Raw genomic sequence first — 23851 nt, 5'->3', positions numbered from 1 at the left:
TTCCTTCTTAAGAGCTCAGTGGAAAGTTGTAGCTGTTTTTCATATGAAAATGTGGACAACTTGGGAATTTGGCCTTCTTTTAAAATCCTGTGAAGCACTGAGAAAGTGGGGGGAAAAAAGAGGAAAAAAAAGGCTTTATGCCTTTTTAAAAGGCTTAAAACTTTAAAAACTGTTTTTAAAAAAGCAGCTCCTGTCCCTTCTTTAAGAAGAGAACCCTGAGAAACTAGATTAGAAGTCAAGACACACTCAGTTTTTAAGACAACATTAATATGAAGAATCTTCAAGGGAAATTGGAAAATTTGCATTTTGGAAAGTAAAGCCTGCACTTGCAAAGCATTTGCAATGGCAACATTTCTGGCCAGCTCTCCTCCTTCCTGACTGGGGATTTCCCAAGCAGAGAATGGATTGTGAGCAGCCCCAAGGAGAAGGACCTGGGGGTGTTGGTTGACAAGAAGCTCAATATGGCCCAGCAACGTGCACTTGCTGCCCAGAAAGCCAAACCTGTCCTGGGCTGCATCAAAAGCAGTGTGGGCAGCAGGATGAGGGAGGGGATTCTGCCCCTCTGCTCTGCTCTGGTGAGACCCCACCTGCAGTGCTGCATCCAGCTCTGGGGTCCTCAGAGCAGGAAAGACATGGACCTGTTCCAGAGAAGGGCCACAAAGATGGTCAGAGGGCTGGAGCATCTCTCCTACGGAGACAGGCTGTCTCCAGCCTGTCGTTCAGCCTGGGGAAGAGAAGGCTCCAGGGACACCTTACAGAGCCTTCCAGTACCTAAAGGGGGCTCAGGAGAGCTGGAGAGGAACTCTTGTTAAAGGCATGTAGTGATACGACAAGGGGGAATGGCTTTCAACTGTCAGAGAGTTTAGATTAGGTATTAGGAAGCAATTCTTTACTGTGAGCGTGATGAAGCACTTGGAACAGATTGTTCAGAGAAGCTGCAGATGCCCTACCACTGGAAATGTTCAAGGCCAGGCTGAATGAGGCTATGAGCAGCCTGATGTAGTGGAAGGTGTCACTGCCCATGGTGAAGGGATTGGAACTAAGTGATTGGAATTACATGACCATTAATGTCCCTTCCAACCCAAACCATGCTGCCATTCTGTGATTCTATGATAATGGCTCAAAAGCACTGCAAGTCTGGTTTAGCCTTAAGGGCCTTTTTCCTCTCTGTAGTATTCACAGTAGCCATTCTGGTGCCTTCTACTGTGATCAGTCCTGTCACCTAAGTCCAGTCCATCTTTCCCCGGGTTTCTTTCCAGATGGGTTTTTCTTATCTGTCAACCAGCTGTGGTCCAGGGCTGTGTGGGCTGACAGCACAAACCCTGGTGCCACCAGGACCAATGAATGGCACCTGTGCATTTTGCATCTAACTCCAGCTTTATTTGCAGGCATTGTGGCTTTGTGCTGGCCAAGTTACACAGGCTGCTGCCACTGCTCCTTGTACAAAAGCTGTGTTCTGCCTATGATCCACATCTGCCTTTCTGGTGGAGAGAAGAGTTGTTATTTATTATTCATTCCTCCCCAAAGCCTCCTGTCGAGAGAGACAGGCAAAGACCCTCCAGTTCTGACCTGAATGAAATGCAAAGTTTCTAACAGGACCCAAAGGGGCTGATTTTACACCCACTGTCAGTGCAGCAGGGCGGTGCAGATGAGTGAGCCATGCTGCCGTGGGTCACTAGCGCTGAGCTGGCACTGGGCACACCACACTGTTCCCACCCCTAACCTCACCCCTAACCAAGAGGTGAAGGCACTGCTGAAATCCTCAGCCATTCTAGAGGAGCCGTGGTCGCTTGCTGGCCCTCAGCTTCAGTCCCCAGAGTGGGCAGTGGCATGGCCAGAGCTGCCAGGCTGGGGTGGAAATAAGGACTTCTGCCTCGGTGGCTGAGCACCTCCACACTCAGATGAGCAGGGGATGATGGCTGCAATATCAGCGGGTCTGCCCCTGGATTTCTCTTGAATTTCTGTTTTGCTCCCTGGATCTGTGAAAACCAGTCAGCCTTTTTTTTACGTGCACACAAATCTTTTTGCCAGGAGACAAAAGTGTCCCCACAGCTCTAGAAACACTTTGTGCTTGAGTCACTGATGCCTGCTCTTTTGTCATCAAAAGGGTTCTGGTTTTCTGATGGTCAAGCTTAAGTCTCTTAAAAGGGGAGAGTCTCTGCCATTTGAAGCAATTTTTGCTCTGTCAGCATAGGAGACACGTATCCTTTTCCCCCTTGCATGTGCAGGAGCATCAAATCAGTTCCACAGAGCATTTTTCTGAAAGCCACATGCATTTTCTGAAAGGCATCTCACCAAAGAGCTGGCAAATCCTGCCCTACCTGGCTCTAGAGGCTGCAACACAAATTTACTAGGACCAGAGAGCAGAAGAAAACATATTCTGTGTGACCCTGTGGCTCTGAGTAGTGCCATTGGATAGGGATGAGGAACCACCCACTGTTTTTTTCCTCTAGGTGAATTTATTTCATGCTCCCCTGTGGTGCTGGGGAGAGGCTCAGTCTGGCTCCTTTTGCCTACAAATGGCAGTGGCAACTGCCCAGCCTCTTCCCCCAAACAAGGATGCTCCCAGCAGAAAGAAGAGCCTCTGGTGCTACTACCCAGCACTGAACCTCTGCCAGGCACTGCTGCAAGGTGCTGCTTCCCAGGGAAAGCACACTGCTGGGAAAGTGCTCCTCGCTGGTCATTTCTGGTTTTTTCTCACCAAACAACCCAAGCTGGGTCTCACCTTGTCTGGGCAGAGGGCAGTGACTGTTCCATCATCCTTGTGTTCTCCTCCCATGGAGAGAGGCTCCTTGTCTGACTGTAGCCTTGGGCTCCCTTGGACAAGCTTGGCAGGCTCCCAGCTTGATTTTTGTGAGGAGGAGTTCCCAGTTAGCTCCTGTTTGTTCAACACAATTTATATGCAAAGGTTTTCTCAGAGAAAGACTTTGCCATCCATTGCTTCCACTCTGCACCCTTCCTGGGGCCTCAGGGCTTCTGCTCACCTCCTTGGGCTGGGGCTCATCTTAGGCTGGTTTGGTACAGGGCAGACACACATCCCAGCAAGTACCATCACCCCCCATCCTGTCTGTGCAAGGGAAGAGCTGGAAGTGCTGCTTAGGCACAATGCCATTTATCCCTAGCTGCTCTCCAATGACACCCCAAGAGCTCGGGAAGTGCCATTTCTCCCCTCTCCCTGGGAGCTAGCACTTCAAAATTGAGAGAGTAAGTTGTTAAATTAGCCAGAACATTGTTCCATGCTTTCCAAATATTCAGAAATAATCTCAAAATAGTGGCAAGCAGGGAGAGGAGAAGTTTGCTGATGATATTAAGGGTGGATGAGGCAAAGGGCTGACTGTGAATAGTTTCAGAAAGGCCCTCGTGGCACTGAATGAAAGGGTAATAAAATCACAGATAAAATCTGATGTAGATAAATGTAAAGTGATGTGCATGGGAAAAGACAATCCTAGCTTTACATACAAAATAATGGGCCCCAAGCTGGCTATTTCCACTTGGGAGCAAAATCCTCAGGGTATAATAGATAACTCTATGCAAATGTCAGCTCAAGACTCAGTAGCAATCAAAAAAGCAAACAGAAAACTAGGAATTGTTAGGAAAGGAGGAGAGAGTAGAACAGGGGAAATCATTATGCTGCTCTATAACTCCGTGGACTCCCTTCTCTTGAATGCCATTGTGCAGTCATGATTCACTGATCTCAAATATGATACAGAAGAAATAGAAAAGTTACAGAGGAAGGCAATTGAAGATGATCAAAAGCACAAAAGGGCCTCCATTCAGGGAATGACTGAATAGATTAAGACTTTTTATCTTGGAGGAAAAAATGACTGAAGAAGAAATATGACCGAGTTTTGTGAAAGGAAGAGCGATGTGACTGGGGAACAGCTGTTCACATGATTCAGTGCTCTTCAAAGGAAGAGAGTGAACATCAAAGAAAACTATCAAGTGACAAGTTCAAAATAAACAAAGGAGATTTTTAGCTGTGACACTCTTTGCCATAGAGTACAGTGGATGTTTAAAGTTTGTGTTGGTTCAATAGGGCATAAGCTGATCGATAGAAGAGGAATCCATCAAGGGCTATTAAATGCAAAGATGGCATCTACAGTTCAGGAGGTTCCTGAGTCACAGACCACTGGGGAAATGGAAGGTATTCTGGGAAGTAAAAACAAGTGATTGCTTTATTTTTGCATTACTTCCTGAGCATCTGCTGGGTCTCATGCAGGGCAGAATGCTGGGCCAGGTGTATTTTGGGGGCTGACCATTTTCAGTCATCCCTCTGTCCTACATTTCACACCAGGCCATGTATCTCACTAAGGGGGATGGCTGAAATTAAACCTGAGGTGTCTGGTGCTCTTGCCTGTCACTGTTCCCACATCAGGCATGATTTTCACCTTAAAGAAATCTTCCACCAAGACCCACAGGCAGGTGCATTGCATTTTCATTTAGCTCTCAAAGAAAAATTCTTCACCTGCATGGACAAGGTTTCTCAGCTGGAGGCCAAGTTGTCTGGAATGCAACAGGTAACCAAGGGATGCAGCCTTGTTCTCCACGCAGACCTCTCATGTGCAGACCTTCCATGTCACTTTGTCTGGCCTGGGTCACCCTGGGTTTATTGTTCCAAGGCATCACTGAAAGAGAATGTCTGTGTATGAGCAAGAAGAAATGGAAGAAAAAAGAAAGTGCAGCAGTGGCTCTAATGATCAGTCCAAATCTGAGTGATTTGCTAAATTTCTCCCCAGTAAATTAAAAACAAACACTTGGACGCTGCACTAACACAATATACAAGTGACCCCTCTGGTTGAAATCTCAGTGCCTTAATGACAGGGACATTTGTGTTCCTGTGCACTTTTCCAAGGCTGCCTTAAAAGCCATGCCTTGGCAGTTTACAAGCTGGTGGCCACAAACCAGTAAACTCATACTGCACCTCCTTCCCAGCTAGAAATGAGAATGAGGGATAGTGGCTATTACAAGATAATCACACCCAGGGAGAAATTCCTGAGCTCAAGTTTCTCTGTTCCCCGGATCAGGGTAATCTCATTGCACTTGGCTAGCCACTGGCAAAGCTTATCAAGCCCAGCTGGCTTGATACTCTCAGATTTTAGGAGCCTGCCCTTTTTCTGGAGGCTGCAGCATCACCCAAGCAGCCTTGTGTTGACATCACATGCTCAGTAATGTGAAGGTGAGGCTTATTTTCTGAAAACCCACCATTTTCACCTATAAAGCCTAAATGAAAGTAAATGAAAGTCCAAATTCTATTTTTATTGACACCTGTGCTATTTTGCAGCAGCTCCAAAGGAGTAATGATGATATACATTGGAACAGGAGGACAATCAGACATCTGTCTTCTTGATTGATCTGCAGGAGAGGGAACACAAAAAGGTCCATTACACATACTGAAGCAACTACCCTGATAATGACTGTTGTGGAAGAAAAAACCCCACCCACATTTCTTGCTCCCAGATTTCTATCAGGAAGGAGACCCTGCTCTGTTTGGCTCTGGATGGAAGACAAGTGTCTTGGATTTCAGTGTGAAATGTAAGTGGGCAAGGGTAGGAAACCCCAGATCTTGACTGTAACCTGGGGAAAGCAGGTAGCTTCCTCTTCCTCCTCCTCTTCCTCATCTTTCTCCTCTTCTCTGGTTGTTTACCCTCTGCCCTAATCCTCCTCTTCAGATCTCCCCATGGATCACTCTCGGGGGTCCTGCCACCCCCTGGGTGCCCCCTGGAGCAAACCCCAGCCCAGCTCCCGTCACAAAGGCTGGCACTGTCCTGCTCGTGCTGGAGGGAATTTTTAGCCCCTGAAAGGCCAAGCCCTGGCATCCCACAACCACACACCTCTTGCATGGGCTGCTGGTGTGGCATCTGTGGCTCCTGTGACAGCCTTACTTTAATATATTTGTGCTGAATAAAACACATTTCCTGTGAAGAAAGGTGGGTATTTCTGTGTCGAGGGAACTTGGCATCTCTGAATACTGAGCAGCCATTTCCTCAAAGCTGTCGTATTCAACCCAGTAATCAACCCTATTAGCACTAAAAGGAGCCGTCTAAATGCCAAGCCAGGTTCAATAAATAAGCACTAACACACTTAGAAATGGCTTAGAAAGGAGAATTAAAAGTTTTGCTGCTAATTATGTTTCTTATTTAAAATTTTCTGTCAGTTCTAGCTCTTCCATTCAAATGAGACAATCATTTGCTGCCAAGATGAAGGAAATGAGATGATGTGAAAGTGGGCAAAGCTGTTCATCCATAATAGAAAGCTAACAGGGACTTCAGCTCCTCCTGCAAGCCTCTGCAAACACCATGAGGATGGCGTCAGCAGACCTATAAGTAAAGGTGCCTCTCAGCCTCCTGTTCGCCCGAGTCCCAGATCTGTGATACCCCGTGATCCCACCAGAGCCAGGAAACCCCAGGAGGCAAAGGAGGGGTGGGCAGGATCCTCTGGCCAGCTGAAGGTGCGCAGCCCAGGAGGCAGGCAAGCAGAAGCAGGGAGCACAGCTTGCTGGAGGCACATTTTATAAACAGCTTCAAAATCTGTGTCGGATTTAACAACCAACCCTGCTCCTCGAGACACAGCTGCCTGAATGAGAGCAGGCTGGTGCTTTGATGTGGTAATGACATATAACTGATACTGATGGCAAAGGCTAATCCACTCTGCCCTGTAATGTTCCCAGTCAATCACGCAATATTCTGTTATTGGAAAAACTCATTTTTGTCCCTCTGATGGTAATCAGTGTATGCCCTGAAGCACAAGCCTTGATAGCCTGTGTAATTTGCAACCTAGCTAACTGTAACTGTGGATGTTAATCCTATTTATACAAATGCCTGGCAAGCAAAAGTAGGGCTGTTGGGACAAGCTGCAGGGCAGGGCAAGGCACAGAGCCAAATTTCCAGGAATTCTCCCTCTGCAGATTTCAAGCTGTTGCACCCCAGTGATGGGAGACTGAGAGGTTTGGGGTGGGCAAAGAGAAGTGGCACAGGCAGTGACTCTACTGTAGTGTCACTCCTGTTGCCTGGTATTTGTTCTGGAATATGCTGGAGCAGACTTCATCACAGTGCACATCCTCTGCTTCGGACAACCACTCTCTACCTGACAAATGACACCCAGAGACACCTAGACAGGCTGGAGAGGTGGGTCCATGTGAAACTTATGCAGTTCAAGGCCAGTGCAAGGTCCCACACATGGGTCAGGACAGCCCTAAGGACAGATACAGGGTGGGCAGAAAGTGGACTGAGAGTAGCCCTGAGGAGAAGGACTTGGGGTGTTGGTTGAGAGGAGAAGCTCAACACGACCCAGCAATGTGCACTCGCAGCCCAGAAAGACAAACACATCCTGTGTGAGCCCAAGGTCAACACCCTGAGTGAAGCTTAACCCGAATTAGGAGACCAATACTGTCAACAGCAAGAGACAGACACCTCCAGCAAGCAAGCTGGAGTAGGAGGCAAGCAGCCTGGGGGGAAAGAGATGTGGGCACACCTTTCTAGTTACCCACCCTAGAAGGGCAGCAAAAGACATTTCCTCACCTCACCAGGGTGCAGTGAGACCTAGACCTGTTAAATGGCATATTCTGGAGGGACCAAGCCCTGAAGTGGTGCCCAGCTTCTCTACTTGGCTGCTCAGTACTAAAAACACCCTCCTAGCTGCCTGGTGTGGGACTTAGCTGGGAGTTGAGGTTATGTGTTTAGAGAAGCACCAAATCTGCTCCCGTCACAGGCGGGTGCTCAGAACAGACTTGCACTGGTGATGGGTACCTGTGCCTGTGATTGCTCACTCCACATATTTCACCAAGGACAGGGAGGAAGAGAGCTCACTCCTTTCCAAATGCAGGAAAGCCCCAGTTCCCAGGAATTCATGGCTTCAGGTGAAAACTTACCAAAGAAGACTCTCAGGCCTCAAAGAAGAGAAAGGTCTAATGCCATTGACCCTGTGCCTTGCAGGAGCTGTTACCTGCCAGTGACAATGGTCCCATCAGTGCAGGTGGGACCCAGTGACACAGGGACCCAGCCATCCAGCAGCATTTCCAGGCATGGACTTCCCTGGGCTTGTTCCCTTTCCAACAGCCCGGCAACACCCAGCACCTACACCCTGATGTGCTACTACTGGCACCATCCCTTGTCCTGCAGGATTAAAGAAATAGCAACATTTCCCTGCTCTTATTCCAGGTTCAGCTAACATCAACTGAAACACAAAACTTCCCTAAATCCAAACCAAGGAAAGCTGAACTTCGTGAGTATTTCATTAAAATGATACCTCTGGAAAACATAAACTACATCGAGTTTGCTGTGCCTTGTTTTCCTGATGTTCTTCTCTAAGAATGTCTCCTACTTGGGCAAGAAACGCCAGACACACTAAGAGCACACACTTGCAGCACTAACCACACCAACACATCCTCTCTGTTTTGTGACACCCATCAGGTTTGATTTTTAGAGCAAGGCTGTGACAGCTTGGCCATGTCACACATTTCTATAGCTGTAGGGACCCTGATGGTGGCCAAGAGACCCCACTTGTTGTGGTTCCAGATGCAGGGTCTAAGATCAGCAGCAAGGATGGGATGGAAGAGGATGGAAATATATTTAATTGTATCCATTAATATAGGTGGAAAAGAACAGACACATGTTTAGGAACATTTGTTTTCTTCCAGACCTGAGAAAGAGATGGTTCAGCCAGGAACATATTTTCCTACCCAACTGAACACTACAATTGGTCTAATAAAAATGTATTTAATTTGCCTACAAAAATCACTCTTCTGGGCACATTACAGCCATAAAGGATGCTGCTTTCTATTCCTGGCTTCTTTTAAAAGGCCAAGTCTTGCTGCTGTATTACTGAATTCAGCAGACGCGTGGTACAGCCCAGCGAGCACTGCTGTAGGAGTCTTCACATTGTAGTTCTCTAGGCTTGATCCTTCTCACACATAAATGGATTTTACACTCACGAGGCTCCTGGGACACCCAGGCAGCTGCTTCAGGTTTTTGCCAGTTTAAGTAAGATTATTATCAGGCCCAAGAGCTTATGTGCCCTGCAACAGCCCACGTGTGGCAGGCACTTTTACCTCCGTGATCTCGTATCTGTGACAAAGAGTACGAGTGGGATACACAGCTGGGGTGATGCCTGCAAAACTGATGGTTAACTGTGGGCATGGGTAATGAAATCTAGATGAAAACAGGCAAAATTGGTCCAGGATCTGGTGTGATGCACATGCCAGCAAGTAGCTTCTGGTCCTTTTGACATCCCTGAGACCATGTGAAAAGGATGGTTTGGTCAAAATGATGTATTAGAACCAGAACCTTATATGCCCTCCCTTGGTATTATGTGGGCTTAAGGCTGCTCCTGCCACCCACAGCCTCTGAGCTCTTATTCTCCTGTGCTATTACTGAAACAGCCTAAACATCATGTTTTAGTTATAAAGTGAGTTTAGTGGATGGAAGGGTGGGAGGAAAGGGGGATTAAATTTACTACTTCAGTGACTACAGATCTGAAATAAATCTCCAATTCAAAGATAGATCAATAACATCAAGATTGGGTTTAAATTATTAATAAACTATGAGAAACAAGGATAATTATTCTATGAGTCACAGCTTTAATGCACTGCACATTTTTTCCCTGAGACATCTGCATTGAAGCACGATCTGCCTATCTTTTGGCAGAATGCTGTAGCCAAGAAGTTAATGCTGTTTGTTTTGCCAGCTAAGCATTTCATAAACTCTTATGGGCTGAGAGCCTGGTGACAATGTTGTGCTTCACTCATGGAGAAACCCTTAGGCCAGGAACCCCTAAAACACTGAGGTGTCTAATGAGCCCCTGGAAATCAATGTGATTGATCTGAATCACATTCGTAAACAGTTCAAAAGGACCTCAAATGTCCTTTGAAACTTGGATGTCTGGAGATGGAGGAGCTGTGCTAGCCTAAAAGGAGATGCTGGCCTCGAAGCTCACCTCACTGGTGGCAAGGAGGAGGCACAACCTGAGGGTTGCATAAGGCAGGGAGAGGAGGAAAAGTTTTTGCACATTGATGGTAGAGAGCAGCTTTCCAGGGGCATGTCACGGCAAAATCAGCTAATCCCCTGCTCTTTGACAGGGTGGACTGGGGTCACATTTCCTCAGAGCACTGTTGATGATGCTCTTCAGCTGCAGGGCTATCAGGTGAGGGGCTTAGCATTGCCCTGGCTTGCCAGGAGGGTACCCTGCTTAAGAGGAGAGGAACAGAACTCGGGACGCAGGTCATAAAAGACACTTATCCTTGTGAAATTAGCTCTGCAGCAAGCAGAGGAGAGAATTGCCCTCACAAAGCTAAGGACAGCACAGAGGAGAAGGGTAGCTGGCACACCAGAATGGACAAAGAGTATTGGTGGCAACTGTGCTGACTTTTCCATGGTCTCACTGCTTTCCTTGTCACTGGACAAAACAAGGTTTTATCAGTCCTAAAACCACCCTCCTGCTGATCTCAGCTTACACAGTTCTGCAAATGGCAGTAGGTGACCCCCATTCTGCTGACAATATGGTATCTCTTGGCACACACTTGGACTGGGACCTTGCAGGGACACCCCTCTTTTACCACAGCATGTCCAGCAGCAGCTGAGGCTTTCCATACAGCCTTCCACTCTCTCCTTTCACCTGAAGTTGTCAGTCAGGGTACAAGATCATTCTGAGCCTACAACACAGAGCTATCAAGGTGTCCAGCCACTACTATCTGTGTAATGTAGGGATAATTTTTTTACAGTCCCTGAGATAAACTAATTTAAAGATACCTGTGGCCTTGGCAAATGAGAAAAACAAAACACAAACAAATGAAAAAAGATACTGAACAAATTTTGCTTGGGGCTCGACTATGATCTGATTCAAGGTAAGGAGTAAAGGATGTTTAAAATTTTATTTATTTATTTATATCCATTAGTAATTCAACAAGGTCTTCACACATCACTGCTTTCTTATTAGTTACATATAAATTGTAAAGGATTCTGGGCAGAGCACACACAAATTAATGCATCTGTGGATGAACACTTATGAGGAATAGGGGGATGTTTCCATTGTGTTTGCTCTGCCAGCCCTCCTGAGGCAGTAAAAGGCCATCATCTCTGCCTTGCACATGAAGAGTAGAGGACTATGTGCAGGTTAACTGGGACCAGTATCAAGCCCAAATCTCATGGAAACCCCCGTTCCTGGGACCAGGCTGTAGGTGAGAGACTTGGGATGCTCTCTGGGTCAAGCTGGTGTTTGCTTGAGAACGAGATGTGCTCAGAGTGAGCAACCTGCCTGCCCATGAGGGGCTGGGTGCAGCCTCAGCAGGGCACGGGCAGCTCTCTGCATGCACCCCAAATCACAGCCAGGCCCTTGAGGAGAGCTCAGGCCAGCCCTGCAGGGAGCTGGACTGCAGGATGCCCTCTCACAAACCTTCAGATGGGGGAAAATATCTTTTTTTTTCATTCGTGTAGTGACTTTAGCCAGGAAACTTTTAACACTGATTTCCCTTGATTTGCCATCGGAAGTTTTACTTCAGTCCATAACATTTTCAAAATCTGGGGAAGAAATAGAGCCTGCACTCTTTCAGGACAAAAGTTATGAATTTAGAACAGTTATTTATATGTGTTGGACATTTAAATTTATTAAAAATCTATAACATATTTACAATTTCTGTGAATGTTATTTATAAAATATAATCCAAAAAACACCTGGCATCATGTTCCTGTAACAACGTAACAGCTTTCCCTAAAACAGCTGCTTGCATCCGTTTCCCTTGGTGCCAAGGGAAGAAAGAACTTAAAAAAAATAATTTGGATATTCCTATAAAGATTGTTATTAATGAACTGAGTGCCGTTTAAAGTCACGGAAAAAGAATTCGGTCTTTGTCTCTTCACAAGAGTGTCTATTCAATTTCTTTTCCCTGCCTTCTCTCTGCGAGGAAGATTAGATATGTCTCTGTGTTTGCGTCGGGCAGACAGGAGGAGGGAGCCACGTCTCCAGATGGTGTAAATCCGTGTTGCTGCAGCAGCACCGGTGGTGGGAAGGGTGGTATTATGCTGATTTACTGTGGCTGGGGAATCAGACCTATTTTTTTTCCCCAGCTGGAAGAGCAGCCTGTAAAATAAAAATCACACATCTCGGTTGATTTGAGAGATGCCGTGTGAGATTTATCTGTCTAGCAAAATAAAATAAAAAATTAAAAAAACCCCTCTGCAGAGGCTAGCAGCATCCCTTTTAATACAACTGATGTTGAGGGGCCCAAAGACAGCCCCTCAGACAGACATAACTTCCAGTTTATTAATAGCAAGGGCACAGCAGAGGCTGCCAGGCGGTGAGTGTCTCAGGCACACTGTAAATTTCCAGTTGCTCAGTGTTCCTGCTGCTTGCCTGTGTATGGCATAAATACAGCCTAACGTGACTGAATTGTACAGAAAAATGTTACCAATTACTCTGCTTACCTGGATTCCTTTGGCACAGGTCCTGTGGGCTGAGCTGATGGAGAATATGTCACTGGTGCTGGAGAGGAGAGAAAGAGTTTTCTTTAAAAATAAAAATAAGATCCTCTTTTTGTGTAGAACAGCGGTTGGTTGGGTTTTTTTCCTGCCTTGAGATTTCTTGCCATTTCATTATTTTGTATTTCAGATAAAACCTTCTTACCTTAATGAGGAACATTTTTTCCCATCGGTTTTAATGGTATAATAAATTGAGGGAGAGCAAAGAAAAAGCTCCTGAAAATGAACCATAAAAAAAGTAACTGGAGACTGAGGGCAGACTTTGCAGAGGATGTGGCAAGAGTAACAAGCTAATTTACCTTGCCTTTCTGTTCAGGTTTCCTCTGTAAACAGCTCGGGTCTCTTATTTTAGAGACTCTTTGGAAGGGCGTATTCCCATGGGTGCTTTACCTTCTCTATGGCTGCACCGCAGCCATGGGGTGAAGAGAACTGGGGTGCCCCTCTGTGGGAAGGTCATGGTGCTGCAAGAATGAGGAGTGAACCCAAAATGGTGATTTTGGACCAAACATGTACAACCAGGTGTGGTGCCATGTGGGATTTGCTGCCAGAACAGCACCTTTCTCCTCCAGGTTTGCCTTAATTCAGTGGCCACAGGCTGCACGTTTCCCTCTTCGTGCTGAGCACAGCAGGCCTGGCGTCTGTGACAGCCCACCCGTAGTGGGTCAGTTGCACCTCTTGCCTTGTCTCACGTGCTCTGTCAGGTCATACAGCTCTTATGCAACTTACCTCAGTGTCTCCGTACCAAGTGGTCTTATTTCCAAAAAATCAGAGGAGACAGAGGGAAGAGATTTAGGGCAGACATACGCAGAAGGAAGTGGGAGAGAGGAGAGGTGTCTGTGGACACACAGGGTTCTGGGGAAAGAGGATGGACAAGGATGCATTTGGGAAGGGCAGTAGGGTGGCAGAGGAGATGGTAGAAAAGAAAATTTGGAAGAGTAAGACACATGGTAAAAAAAGAGAGGTATAGATAGCTATGCCAGGGAGCCAGAGAAAGAATTGAAATGCAGGTTACTGCTCAGATTACATAAGCCACTCTTATGAAAGACAAAAAAAAAAAAAAAAGAAAAAAAAAAAAAGAAAAGCAATCAAAAGAAGCCAAAAAATCCCCACGAACCACTGTAGTGTACAAATTCTTGAAGACATATTAAATGTTGACAATGGTCCCCTAATGAGGCATTCTTATACTTGACTCTCCTTGGTAAATCTTCCTGTGTCTACATACTATCTCTCTACTGAAACAAACTTCATATATCACCTGAATTTTAATTGTGATATGCAAATCCAAGAAATGACTGCCTAGGATAGCACTGAGAGAGGCTTCTGCATGCATTTGCTGCCTGTCTTTTGTGGTGGTTTCAGACTCTCAGCCTCTTGCCAGGATAGACTTGTCCTCAAGGATGCAGCTCACATGTATTCCTGATAAGAATACTTGATTTCCATGTGGAAAGCTCTTTAAAACATCAACCTTACGTGTGTGAACAGTTTATTTTTCTCATTTTTAGGAGCTGGCAAATTTGCATTGAGAAAAATGCAAAAGTGAGCAGAAAATACTTTTGTTCATAACCCCCAAGGAGGACCAATGCATTAATTCCTTAGGAAATAGGTAACCCTTTACTTCAAGGAATAGCCCGGCTCTTTCATGCTGGCTGTGCCAGGGGCTCTCCTATAGCAGGTAGAATTCATGCTCCTACTATGTTCAAATAAGAATTAATGGAAAAAGTCTGATCTTTCCTCCAGAAAAATTGTTTAGACCTAGGATAATGCCAAGCTGTCCCACCTGGACCCCAGTTTGTAATCCAGTCTGTGTTGCAGAAAGCCAGACTGTCCCTGTGTAGACAACCAGCTGTGGTTCCCCAGGACAGCTGTGTTGTCCCCTCCCAGTGGCTTTTGATGGAGCCACTTGTCCCTTCCTCACCCACTTGCAGGGGCAGCTGTGACCCTGGGTTACTAAATGAGCTGTCAAGTGCTATTAAAAGAAGGATATGTATATCTACCTGTATCTATCTACCTGTCTATCTATTTATCTGTCTGAAGTAATCAGAGCTTGAAGAGTCTTATAAGAGAGATAACTGTCTCATAATAATTTGCTGCCATTTGCATGCAATACAGCAACTCTGATCCAGACAAAAAGAAAACAGATGGTTCTATCCTATGAAGACACGCTGAGAGAGTTGGGGTTGTTCAGTATGGAAAAGAGAAGGCTCCAGGGACACTGTGCTAGAGGTCTTTCCGTACTTAAAGAGGCTTATAAAAAAAGCAGGAGAATGACTTTTTAATGGTCAGATAGTGAAAGAACAAGGGGGAATTGTGTTAAATTGAAAGAGGGGAGACTTGTATTAGGTGTTAGGAGGAAATTCTTTACTGTGAGGGTGGTGAGACACTGGCACACATTGTCCAGAGAAGTTGTTGATGCCTCATCCCCGGAATTGTTCAAGGTCAGGTTGGATGTAGCCCTGAGCAACCTGGTGTAGTGGAAGGTATCCCTGCCCATGGCAGAGGGGCTGGAATTAGATGATTTTTAAGGTCTCTTCCAACCCAAACCATTCAATGATGATTCATTCTATGATTCTATGGTATGCAGAGAGCAATGTAGGAAAGCTCCAGAACAGCTGACTTATTCTTTCTCCTTCCCTGTAACAGATTGCTCAAAAATACCTGTCAATATCTCTTCTTTCTTCAGAGGTCTTTCAGGAAACTCCATTGCAATCTTTGCTTGTTTAGCAGGAAGGTTTAAGGACGCTTCTTCAGGCTCTGCATCACAGACAAAATCTCTGCTGGTTCTCCTACTTGTCTCTTTGTGGAAGAGAGCAAGATTAGTCTGCTCAACATAATCTTGCATTCTCTGCAGTTTGAAGGCTTCTTTAGAAGCCACATATTCCTCTTCCAGCCATTTCAAATTTTCCACTGTGAGAGCAGAACTGGGATATGATGACCAAATCCGAAGGGGAAATATTTTTGGTTGGAACTGGTTACTGCAAGACCCTGACAGCTTGTGTCCATTAAACATATCTGCAATGCATTAAGGAGATGAGAATCTTTAGCAACAGGCAAAGTCAATTCATCATTCTTGTAACAAAGAAGGAAAGAAAAGAAAAATCCCATTAGTCATTTACTCCTGATGGGCATATTGATTGATGTAGTTAAAATGTTCACACTAAGATAACCTTATTAGATTGAAAATCACTTTCTTTTCAAGAGGATCTTCTAGGCACCAATTCAACAAAGCACTTAAACAAATACCTGATATTAAGGGCATGCTCAGGTCCTATTGGTGGGATTTTCTTAAATTGTTCCCACCTAACACTTAAGGCCAAAACTTAAGATAGCTACAAAGGATGACATAATGCTTCTCTATGTTTCATATATTGAGCAAAGTTGAGCAACCAAATATCTCATATCATAACACACTACTCTCTTCCCCACTAAGGCTGTACTAAAGATTGCATCAGTGATTTCATTAGTAACCCAGTTTGCTTTGGCTGTAAAATGCTGTACAGCTGAAACTTACTATGTGCAGACTGGAATAGAGTGCACTTTATATTCATTACTAGTACTCAGACAAATTATTTTGGACAGTTTTTGCTACACACTGATGGAGAAAAAATAAAATGTACAGTGGAATCTATTGAATCTGTTTAATTGGACCTGCTGGTGGCCATCCGACCATGCCAATTAAATAAAGACAAACAAAAGCAGCTCTCAGAGGACCTGCAGAGAATAAACCCAGGGTAAATACTGCATGTTTTTTCTTATTGCATTATTCTGTATAGTTGTGTGTCTGAAACATAAACTAGCCATAAAAAGCAACTCACCCTCCTGTTTGCAATATCTGCTTAATTGTGTCTGCATCTTCCTTTCTCCCACTCAATCTGTTTAATGTCAAAAGATAAAGGAGGGAAAAATAATAAGGTTAGTTTGGCAGAACTAGTGCTTCACGACCTCCTCTTTCCTGGCCTTCCCCTCCCTGTCAATTCCCATCAGGCATGAAGCTCCTCTGCTCTGTCTGACTGCAAACTGAGATGGCAGTTTCCAGGCGTTTCATCAATGCAGAAGACCCAAACCCTTCCATTGCCCTCGGCAGAGGGGTCTCTGCCAGCGCTGTGGGAGCCCACAGACACACTCACCCTCAGGCACTGCAGGTGCCCTTGGGACGGCTCAGTAGGACATGCTCCTCACCCCTCGGCTGGGTTTCCCCAGTGGAATAATTTCTGAGAAGGGAGTAGGCATGGGCCGAGCAGGACTGGCACAGCACTGTCCAAGGTGACAACGCTGCCCAGGCAAGGTCCCAGCCAGGGCTGTTTTTGAGGTGCTCTGGAAATGGTCCTCTGTTACCATTTCTTGTACTGAAGGCTGTAAATCTGAGACACGGTGTTTAGCATGTTTAAAACCACAAGGCTAAACTGGTTTACTTGTGTAATACAAGTGCCTGACACAATGAGCTCAAGTGCTACAGAGAAGCACATGTATGGGGTACCAGTATTTTTACCTTTGTCAATCAATCTTGTACAATATCTCATTAAAAGAAATCACTGAGTTAGTTGGTCTGGCAAAAGCCATATTCCCTAACTGTGTGTTGAATTCAACACACAGTTGAATTCTCTTGGGATAATTTTCTTTTCAGTTTTCTGGAACTTTCTTTCTGATCCAGGTAATGGTGAAAACTGATTGCAAATGGCCCAGAAAGACCCTCAAAGGTTTCTCTTACTACTCTTTGGTCTAGATTAGCTGGCAACACCTGACTGTGAAGAACCTAACTTTACACAGCATCTTTCATTGCTGGGACACAAAGCATCTTATTATCATGTAATCTAATAATGTTGCTTAATTTTAATCTCCTTAGGGAGCTAGTTTTGGAACAGTCTGTCATTTCTTCCTTTCATGAACAATTCTGCTATTTCTCTAGTAACAGACTTTTAAGATCCCTTTGCTTCTTAATCATACTTTAAGACATCTCTATGTCGTTAGCTCTGATGATCTTTGTACTGCTGTCATTCTACTTTCCCTGCTGAGTTTTTGTGGTCACAGAGCTGTAGAACAAGCAGGGCTGGAAGGTGCCTCTGGAGGTCACCAGGGTCCAGGACTCTACTCAAAGCAAGTCTACTAGATCAGAGTCCTTGGGTTTTTGCCTAGGCAAATTTTAACTATTTCCAAAAGCTAAGATTCTGCAACCTTTCCAACTCCAATATTTAACCACCCTTATGCTGAAAATATTTTTGCTAATATTTAATTGGAATTTCCTATACTCCAGTATGTATCTGTTGTCCCTTATCCCACCAAAGTGCAGCTCTGACAAGTCTGTTTTGTCCTCACCCTCTCATTTAGCAGCTTCAGGCAGCAGTGAGAGGTACTTGAGTATTTTCTCCTCCAAGCTGAACAGACCCATTTCTCTCAACCTCCTCGTGTGCACATAAGCTCCAGCCTCTACATGTCTTGGTGACATTTTGCTCCAGTACATTGTCTCTTACACTGGGAAGCCCCAGACAAGATACGGCATTCCAGATGTGCCTCACCACTGCCAAGCAGAGGGTAATAATTGTGTTTCTCCACCTTGTGCTTGGAAGTAAAATCTAACCCGGCAGTTTTGGCCGTGTCTTCCGTCAACTCAGGACCACCTGTGTCCCTGCTGCAACGCCCTGTAACTGCCATTTGCCTGGCATTGCAGTGCACGGATCTGGGCAAGCTCCGAGTCTGCTCTGGGGCAAGCTGGTGCCACTTTCACAATGTCTGTGTGGCAAGGGCTGTCCTGGCCTTGTGTCTGTGCACAGTGTACATCACTGTGTCCCACGTGTGTCCCTGCACACCAGCATTGCTTAACACTGACTGCTCTCCTTGAACTCTTCCTCTTCATGAATGTTTTAAATCATGTTTTATAATGTATTATTAGTAAGGCTTTTAAAATATTTTCTCTTGAAACCTTGAAAAGGGAGAATTGGAATAAATAAAACCACAACTGAGCTGAGCATTTCTGAAACCTAGTTGAAGAGCACAAGTCATGAACCTGAGGGTTTAGCTCTCTGCCTGGCCCCATGCAGCAGCAGCAGCAGCAGTGCCCAAGGGCAGGCTCTCATCCTTCATATACAGCTTGTCTACGTTGCCTTGCCACCCTTCCTATCGTGACTTTTTCCAAAACAAAAGAGAAAAATCACCTCACACAAGAAGTGTGAAGAACTACACTTTCAGTGGTGGAAAAATGTTTTGAATTGATTATCCCATTCTCTCTGCGTCACTCCATGCAAAAATAGATACCTGACCCTATGGGATTCATAGATCAGGAGGGTAAAGCCCTCAGGACAGACAATTTCTGTCTCTGTTCTTGTACTATACCTGCCAGATTGAGGTTTCACGCCCATCAGGACGGTCCCATTGAATAATCTGAATTACAGCACTTTTATAGTACCCTCTCTTAGCACTTGGAACATCAAAGCTGCACAACTCCCAGATCAGCAGCTTCCACACAGTTTGAAGGAATGCAGCACTTGAGTGTTCATGTTGAACTTTTCAAAGGAACTGAAGAGGATCAAATTAAGTATTTTATTGAATTCTAAATATGGAGTGGGTTTTTTTTTGTTTTCATGCTTCTTTTCATCAGAAAAAATGCTTGAAACAAAAAGCCCATGGCAAATTAGAGGGATGGGATGCCACATTTTGAAAGTGCCAAAATTAAATATTCCTGCTTTGGAAGTTTGCCTCACCCTCTCCATCATCAGCCATTCTGGGATTTTGATATCAAACTGTCACATTTTTCACTTGAACTGATGCATATTTTTGTTAAAAAGTCCAACATTTTGCAAAATGCAAATAGAACATTTTGCTAATCTGGCCAGATAGGATTGGCATTCAAAGAAGAGTGCTCTTGGTTTTGCAAGCTCAGAGTTCATGGGGACTGGCATTAAATAGAAGAATCAGTTACATCAAAAAGGCAGGTTTTAAAATCTCACAGATGATGGTAAGCTGTCCACTGCAATGTCACAGGAAATTGTCACTAAGTACTCACAAACACATCTGCAGCACTGCGACACATCTTCTCCAAAGCCATATCTGTCCCTGACATCAGAGTTTGTCATAAAAAGCAAGAGAATTCAAAGCAACATTTACTGGCTATTTCCTCTGTGAAGCTTCACTTTCTCTATAGCTCTTCTGTTCTCATAATAATATGCTGAAATCTAGGCAGAATATTTGAATCTTAGAGGAACAAAACACAGCTGAAGTAGCTGGAAGGCGAAGGGCCCGGGAGGCAATTTCCTCTGATTCATCAGGAGACAAAGGCAGAGCGATGGCTGTGTTTGTGTTAATAACGGTGGAACTGCCTCTCTGGCGCCGCTACCCCGGTATTTCTTTAGCTCTTGTTGCCGTGCTTCATCTCACAGCCCGCCACTCCTGTGCTTTCAGACACAGCCAGGCTGGATATGTCCAGAGGAGGCCCCAGCAGCACCTCCTGCCGTCTCCATCCCGTGACACTTCCCTGAGCAAGGTGAGGCTGGCAAACTGAGCTGCCCAGCCCCTCGTGGGTATTGCCACCACAGCCGCCAGCCTCACCATCAAAGCCGTGTTTTCCTTACTCTCCCATCATCCCCCAGTAAGAATCAAGCTGACTTGACCCTTTCTGTGACCACATCCCTTGGGTGTGGGTCCCTCACCGAGGGGAAGGATGGCCAGCAGAATATTGTCAAGCTCTTTCACTGACAGCACCTGGTGGGACCCAGAGAAAATGCCTTCCCTGCAGGATCATCTCAGTGGAAATGGTTTTATTTGCACATCTGTAACTCCCCAGGCAGAGGCAGAAGACAGAGAGTGCAGTGCCATCAAATGAGAATTAAACTCTGTGTCATACTGCAAAATGTCAACTAAATTAATTCCTATTGTAAGACCCCTGCATGTATCCCAAAAGGTAGAGGAGTGCTGTGTACACAAGACTAGAGAGACATCCATACACAGACATTGCAGTGGAATTTCTGCACCACAGCAGGTCTGGAGAGAATACTATGTAAATAAGAGTTTTGTCAGCCTCTGCTTTCCATTGCAATCTTCAAGATATTTGTGCTGGTAGAGGGAATCTTTCCCTCTAAGCAATGCCTGCTTGATCCTATGGGATTTGTAATCTCCTGGATTATAACCCACTGCAATGAAAGGCATCTGACAGTGCCTCGACTTTGTTTAGATGTTACTTTCTGGCAGGACTTTCCAATGCAATAGCTGATGTCAGGAGCTGTCAGACCCACAGTCCAGCAGGGAATGGGGTCTCTCATAAAGCATCACTGCAGTCTCCCCATTTTGTTGGGGCAGAAGGACCTGCTGGCACCACAGGTGCTGTGATGCTCAGAGCTACAGCCTAACACCACGCACCAAGGGCACGTTGGGGTGGTGGACTCCACACTTCCTTAAATGCTAAGGAGGCAGATATGTTTGTGTATGTATACACATATAGGTATGCAAATATTTACAGACTCAAGGAGAGTAGTGTGGACATTATACACACAGTACTGTTGTTATTATTACACACATTATGTACATTCATATCTATAACATAATGCAGTAGAAGATATATCTCTCTAAAAAAAACCCAAAATTTATGCACTTTAATTGCCAAACAAGCCTATTGAAAGCAAGAAGGTTGTTTCATCTATTTCTGCCATTGCAGCTGTGTCTAGAGTAGGTTTCCAAATTCTGAGTTACAACCACAACTCTTGTAGAGAAAACAATCTCTTAAAATAACTCTGTTTCTGTACTTTGCACTTTGAAAGATATTTGGAAAGCAATTGGTCACTGTAAATCGCACAGAAGCTTCTGGAGCGGTCTCCTGTTGTGCAGCTTTTGTGCCTGTTGCATCCTACCAGTCCTTTAAGCACCAGAAGAGCCAGGAATACTCATCTCAGCACCGTCTTTCCATTTGAAGGGATGGTTCTCACCAAAAGCCTGGTTCTCACCATAGAAGTGACATTGACTCCAGCTGAGTGGCTGATTACCTCTCTGTAACTTGCAGTGGCCATTAGTAGGCTTATAGACATAGATGGCAAATATCCATGCCCCAGAGAATTCACTCAGCCTCAAGGTTTTAAAGATCATGCTAGTTCTGCAGGTGCAGGGATGAGAACCAGCTGCCTCTGCTTGCCACCAGTAACACCCACAATTAAGAATGGGACTCATTTATTCTGGTAAGTGAGAAAAAATTACATTTGTAATATGTAAGCATAATCAGCTTAAGAGGGGTATGCAGAATCAGACTACCAACCTCTGCTGTTGGGATTTAAAACCTGAGTTTGGCAGATGCCATTGCCTGGGCCACAGAGCAGACAGGACACACAGCTGAGGAGTAGAGTCCATGAATGCTCTTCAGAAAACCTGGCACTTGAGCACAGCAATTGCACTACACAGTAAAGCAAAGCAGCTCCAGCCATAAATCATGGTTGTTAGTGTGTGTACTGGGACTTGTGGCGTGAGACACAAGAAGTGGTCTGAAGTTAGACTGTCTGAGAGCACAGAAATCCCCGATTAACTGTATGTGGTTCCGTCTCTTTCATGCTCTGGAAGAGTAAAGGATTCATCTGACAGCAATGTCGGGGATTTATTGGGTTTGGCTCTGGGTAACACAGAGCTGAAGTTACTGCTGGCTCTGATTTTGATTTCTAACACTGCAGCAAACTGCAGGTAGAAACATTTTTCCTCATATTGGCTTGCAGGACCTGATCCTCTCATCCATACAAAGGACTTTTGGCAGGACAGTCTCTCCTGCTTCATGTCCTGCAGTGCAAAAGGGGACCCCCAGCTCTGCTGCCTTTTGTCCTGCCCTCTGCAGCAGCCAAATATTTTAGTAGAGATGAGAAGGAGCATTTCTAAGAGGTGGCAAATAATGCATAACTAACCCATTGGCCCCTAAATGTGGAATTAAAGGTAATAGTCACAATGCACCCAGTCAAACACCAGTGGTGTAAATTTGCAGTGATACCGAGTAACTACAACTGCTGTAGGTCTAGAGCAGAAAAAAAAAATCACAGTTCTACAGAGGCAGTTGTAATGAGAGAGAGCTGAGAAGCTGTCTGGTGTCTCCTCCTTACCCATACGGAATAAACTATCGCTACGAGCCTCTTATTTATGCTGCACATCTTAATGTTACATTAAATCAAAGGTAAAAATATCTTAATGTTAAGTCAAAGGTAAAAATACATATGCTCACAGAACTGTCTATTAAAACTACAAGTTCTGAAGTAGAAATTTATGATGAAGAAAATAAAGAGATAAAGGAATGTGAATATTATTTATGAAGACAACTTGGAGAATGAGAAAGACGCCAAGGGACAATGCTGTCAGCACTGACCCTGCTGAGGCACAGTCCTACCAGCTGCCTTAAAAACCGCTTGCCTTTGCCCTGTTCATAGGCACCTTAGCAAGAAGCTACCAGCCAGGATGTGTTGTCTCCATGTGCCATTTCTAGGGCCTGCCAGCCGGAGAGTCTGTGGCAGTATCTGCTGCCAGAGAGGAGTGGGTAGAGGATGCACTGACTCCAGCTCTCACAAGGACTGTCTCAACGTATATTTGATAATGTTTTTCTTAATTTTTCCTTTCTGTTTTTAATTTTTATTAAGGTACGTTATAGCATGGTCTGGCTAATTGCTGCTCCTAGATCTCAGGGAAGTCTGATCTCACGGATGCTTGGAGGGCTGAGGGAGGAGGTTGGCTCTGTGTCCCTCCACTTCCCATTACCCATTCTTGTGTCTCTACCACTGCCTGCTGCAGGGAAGTGATGGGCCTTGGGGCATCCTGCAGCTTTCTCCTCCTCCTTCCTTCCTAACTCCCATCTAGGATGGGCTTTTTTCAGATCAGGGGTTTGGTTTTCATCTCCCACGTGAAAGGGAAACCAGGAAAGGAGAACAGCAAATTTGGGTCCAACAAGGATATATGGGGGTTAAATAATTAAGCAGCATCTGATAGCCACAAAAAAGCTTTGTCCCCATCAAACCCTGCACAGATATCACAGAACAGGCTTACCTCTTTGGGCAGGAATATCCAGGCGACTCCTTGCCACAAGGACCAGGCAGAGATCTGCTGGGTGGGAGGTGCCTGGGACACCCTCTTTGTCCTCAGTGTCCCTGGGTGTTGTTGGGACTCTTCTTCTCACTGTTTTGTTGTGCTGTTGGCCCCCCACCCCTGCATGTTCCCTTGGTGATTTTTTGGGAGTCTGTTGGGGTTCTACTGGGATTCTATGCTGTTGCCTTAGTTCCCACATTGCCATGCCACGTTTCTCAGTCAAGGAGGTGAGGGCTCCTGCCAGTTTGCAGCCCTTCGTGGATATTTTGGTGGGGCTGTGGGAGATTGGCCAGGACTGGGGGATGGAGGAGACAGGGACTTGCAGTGGTGGAGCATATGTGAGATCACATCCAGAGATGTCA

At 45.3% G+C, this 23851-nt stretch overlaps 1 protein-coding gene across 1 annotated transcript; it reads right to left on the bottom strand.

Annotated features, from left to right (window-relative positions):
* Window positions 1-11836: 11836 nt before the first annotated feature.
* LOC137469462 (uncharacterized) lies at window positions 11837-23622 on the bottom strand. The gene is made up of 5 exons (XM_068182196.1): window positions 23451-23622; window positions 16280-16336; window positions 15123-15476; window positions 12414-12471; window positions 11837-12069 (listed from the first exon to the last, which is right to left on the bottom strand). Exons 2-5 carry the CDS (start codon window positions 16314-16316, stop codon window positions 11862-11864), a joined length of 657 nt encoding a protein of 218 aa, XP_068038297.1. The 5' UTR covers window positions 16317-16336; window positions 23451-23622; the 3' UTR covers window positions 11837-11861.
* Window positions 23623-23851: the final 229 nt, after the last annotated feature.

This window comes from Anomalospiza imberbis, chromosome 2, assembly GCF_031753505.1.
Source record: "Anomalospiza imberbis isolate Cuckoo-Finch-1a 21T00152 chromosome 2, ASM3175350v1, whole genome shotgun sequence".
NCBI lineage: Eukaryota > Metazoa > Chordata > Aves > Passeriformes > Viduidae > Anomalospiza > Anomalospiza imberbis.
This window is presented reverse-complemented; position numbering and strand designations above follow the sequence as displayed.

Bases quoted from the DNA above. Each gene is read 5' to 3' on its own strand.
- LOC137469462 (XM_068182196.1), bottom strand. From the start codon at position 16,316: ATGCAGACACAATTAAGCAGATATTGCAAACAGGAGG. The intron at 15,477-16,279 runs GTGAGTTGCTTT...AATGCATTGCAG, and splicing joins CAGATATTGCAAACAGGAGG to ATATGTTTAATGGACACAAG. The intron at 12,472-15,122 runs GTATTTTTGAGC...TCTCCTCTCCAG, and splicing joins GAAAGAAGAGATATTGACAG to CACCAGTGACATATTCTCCA.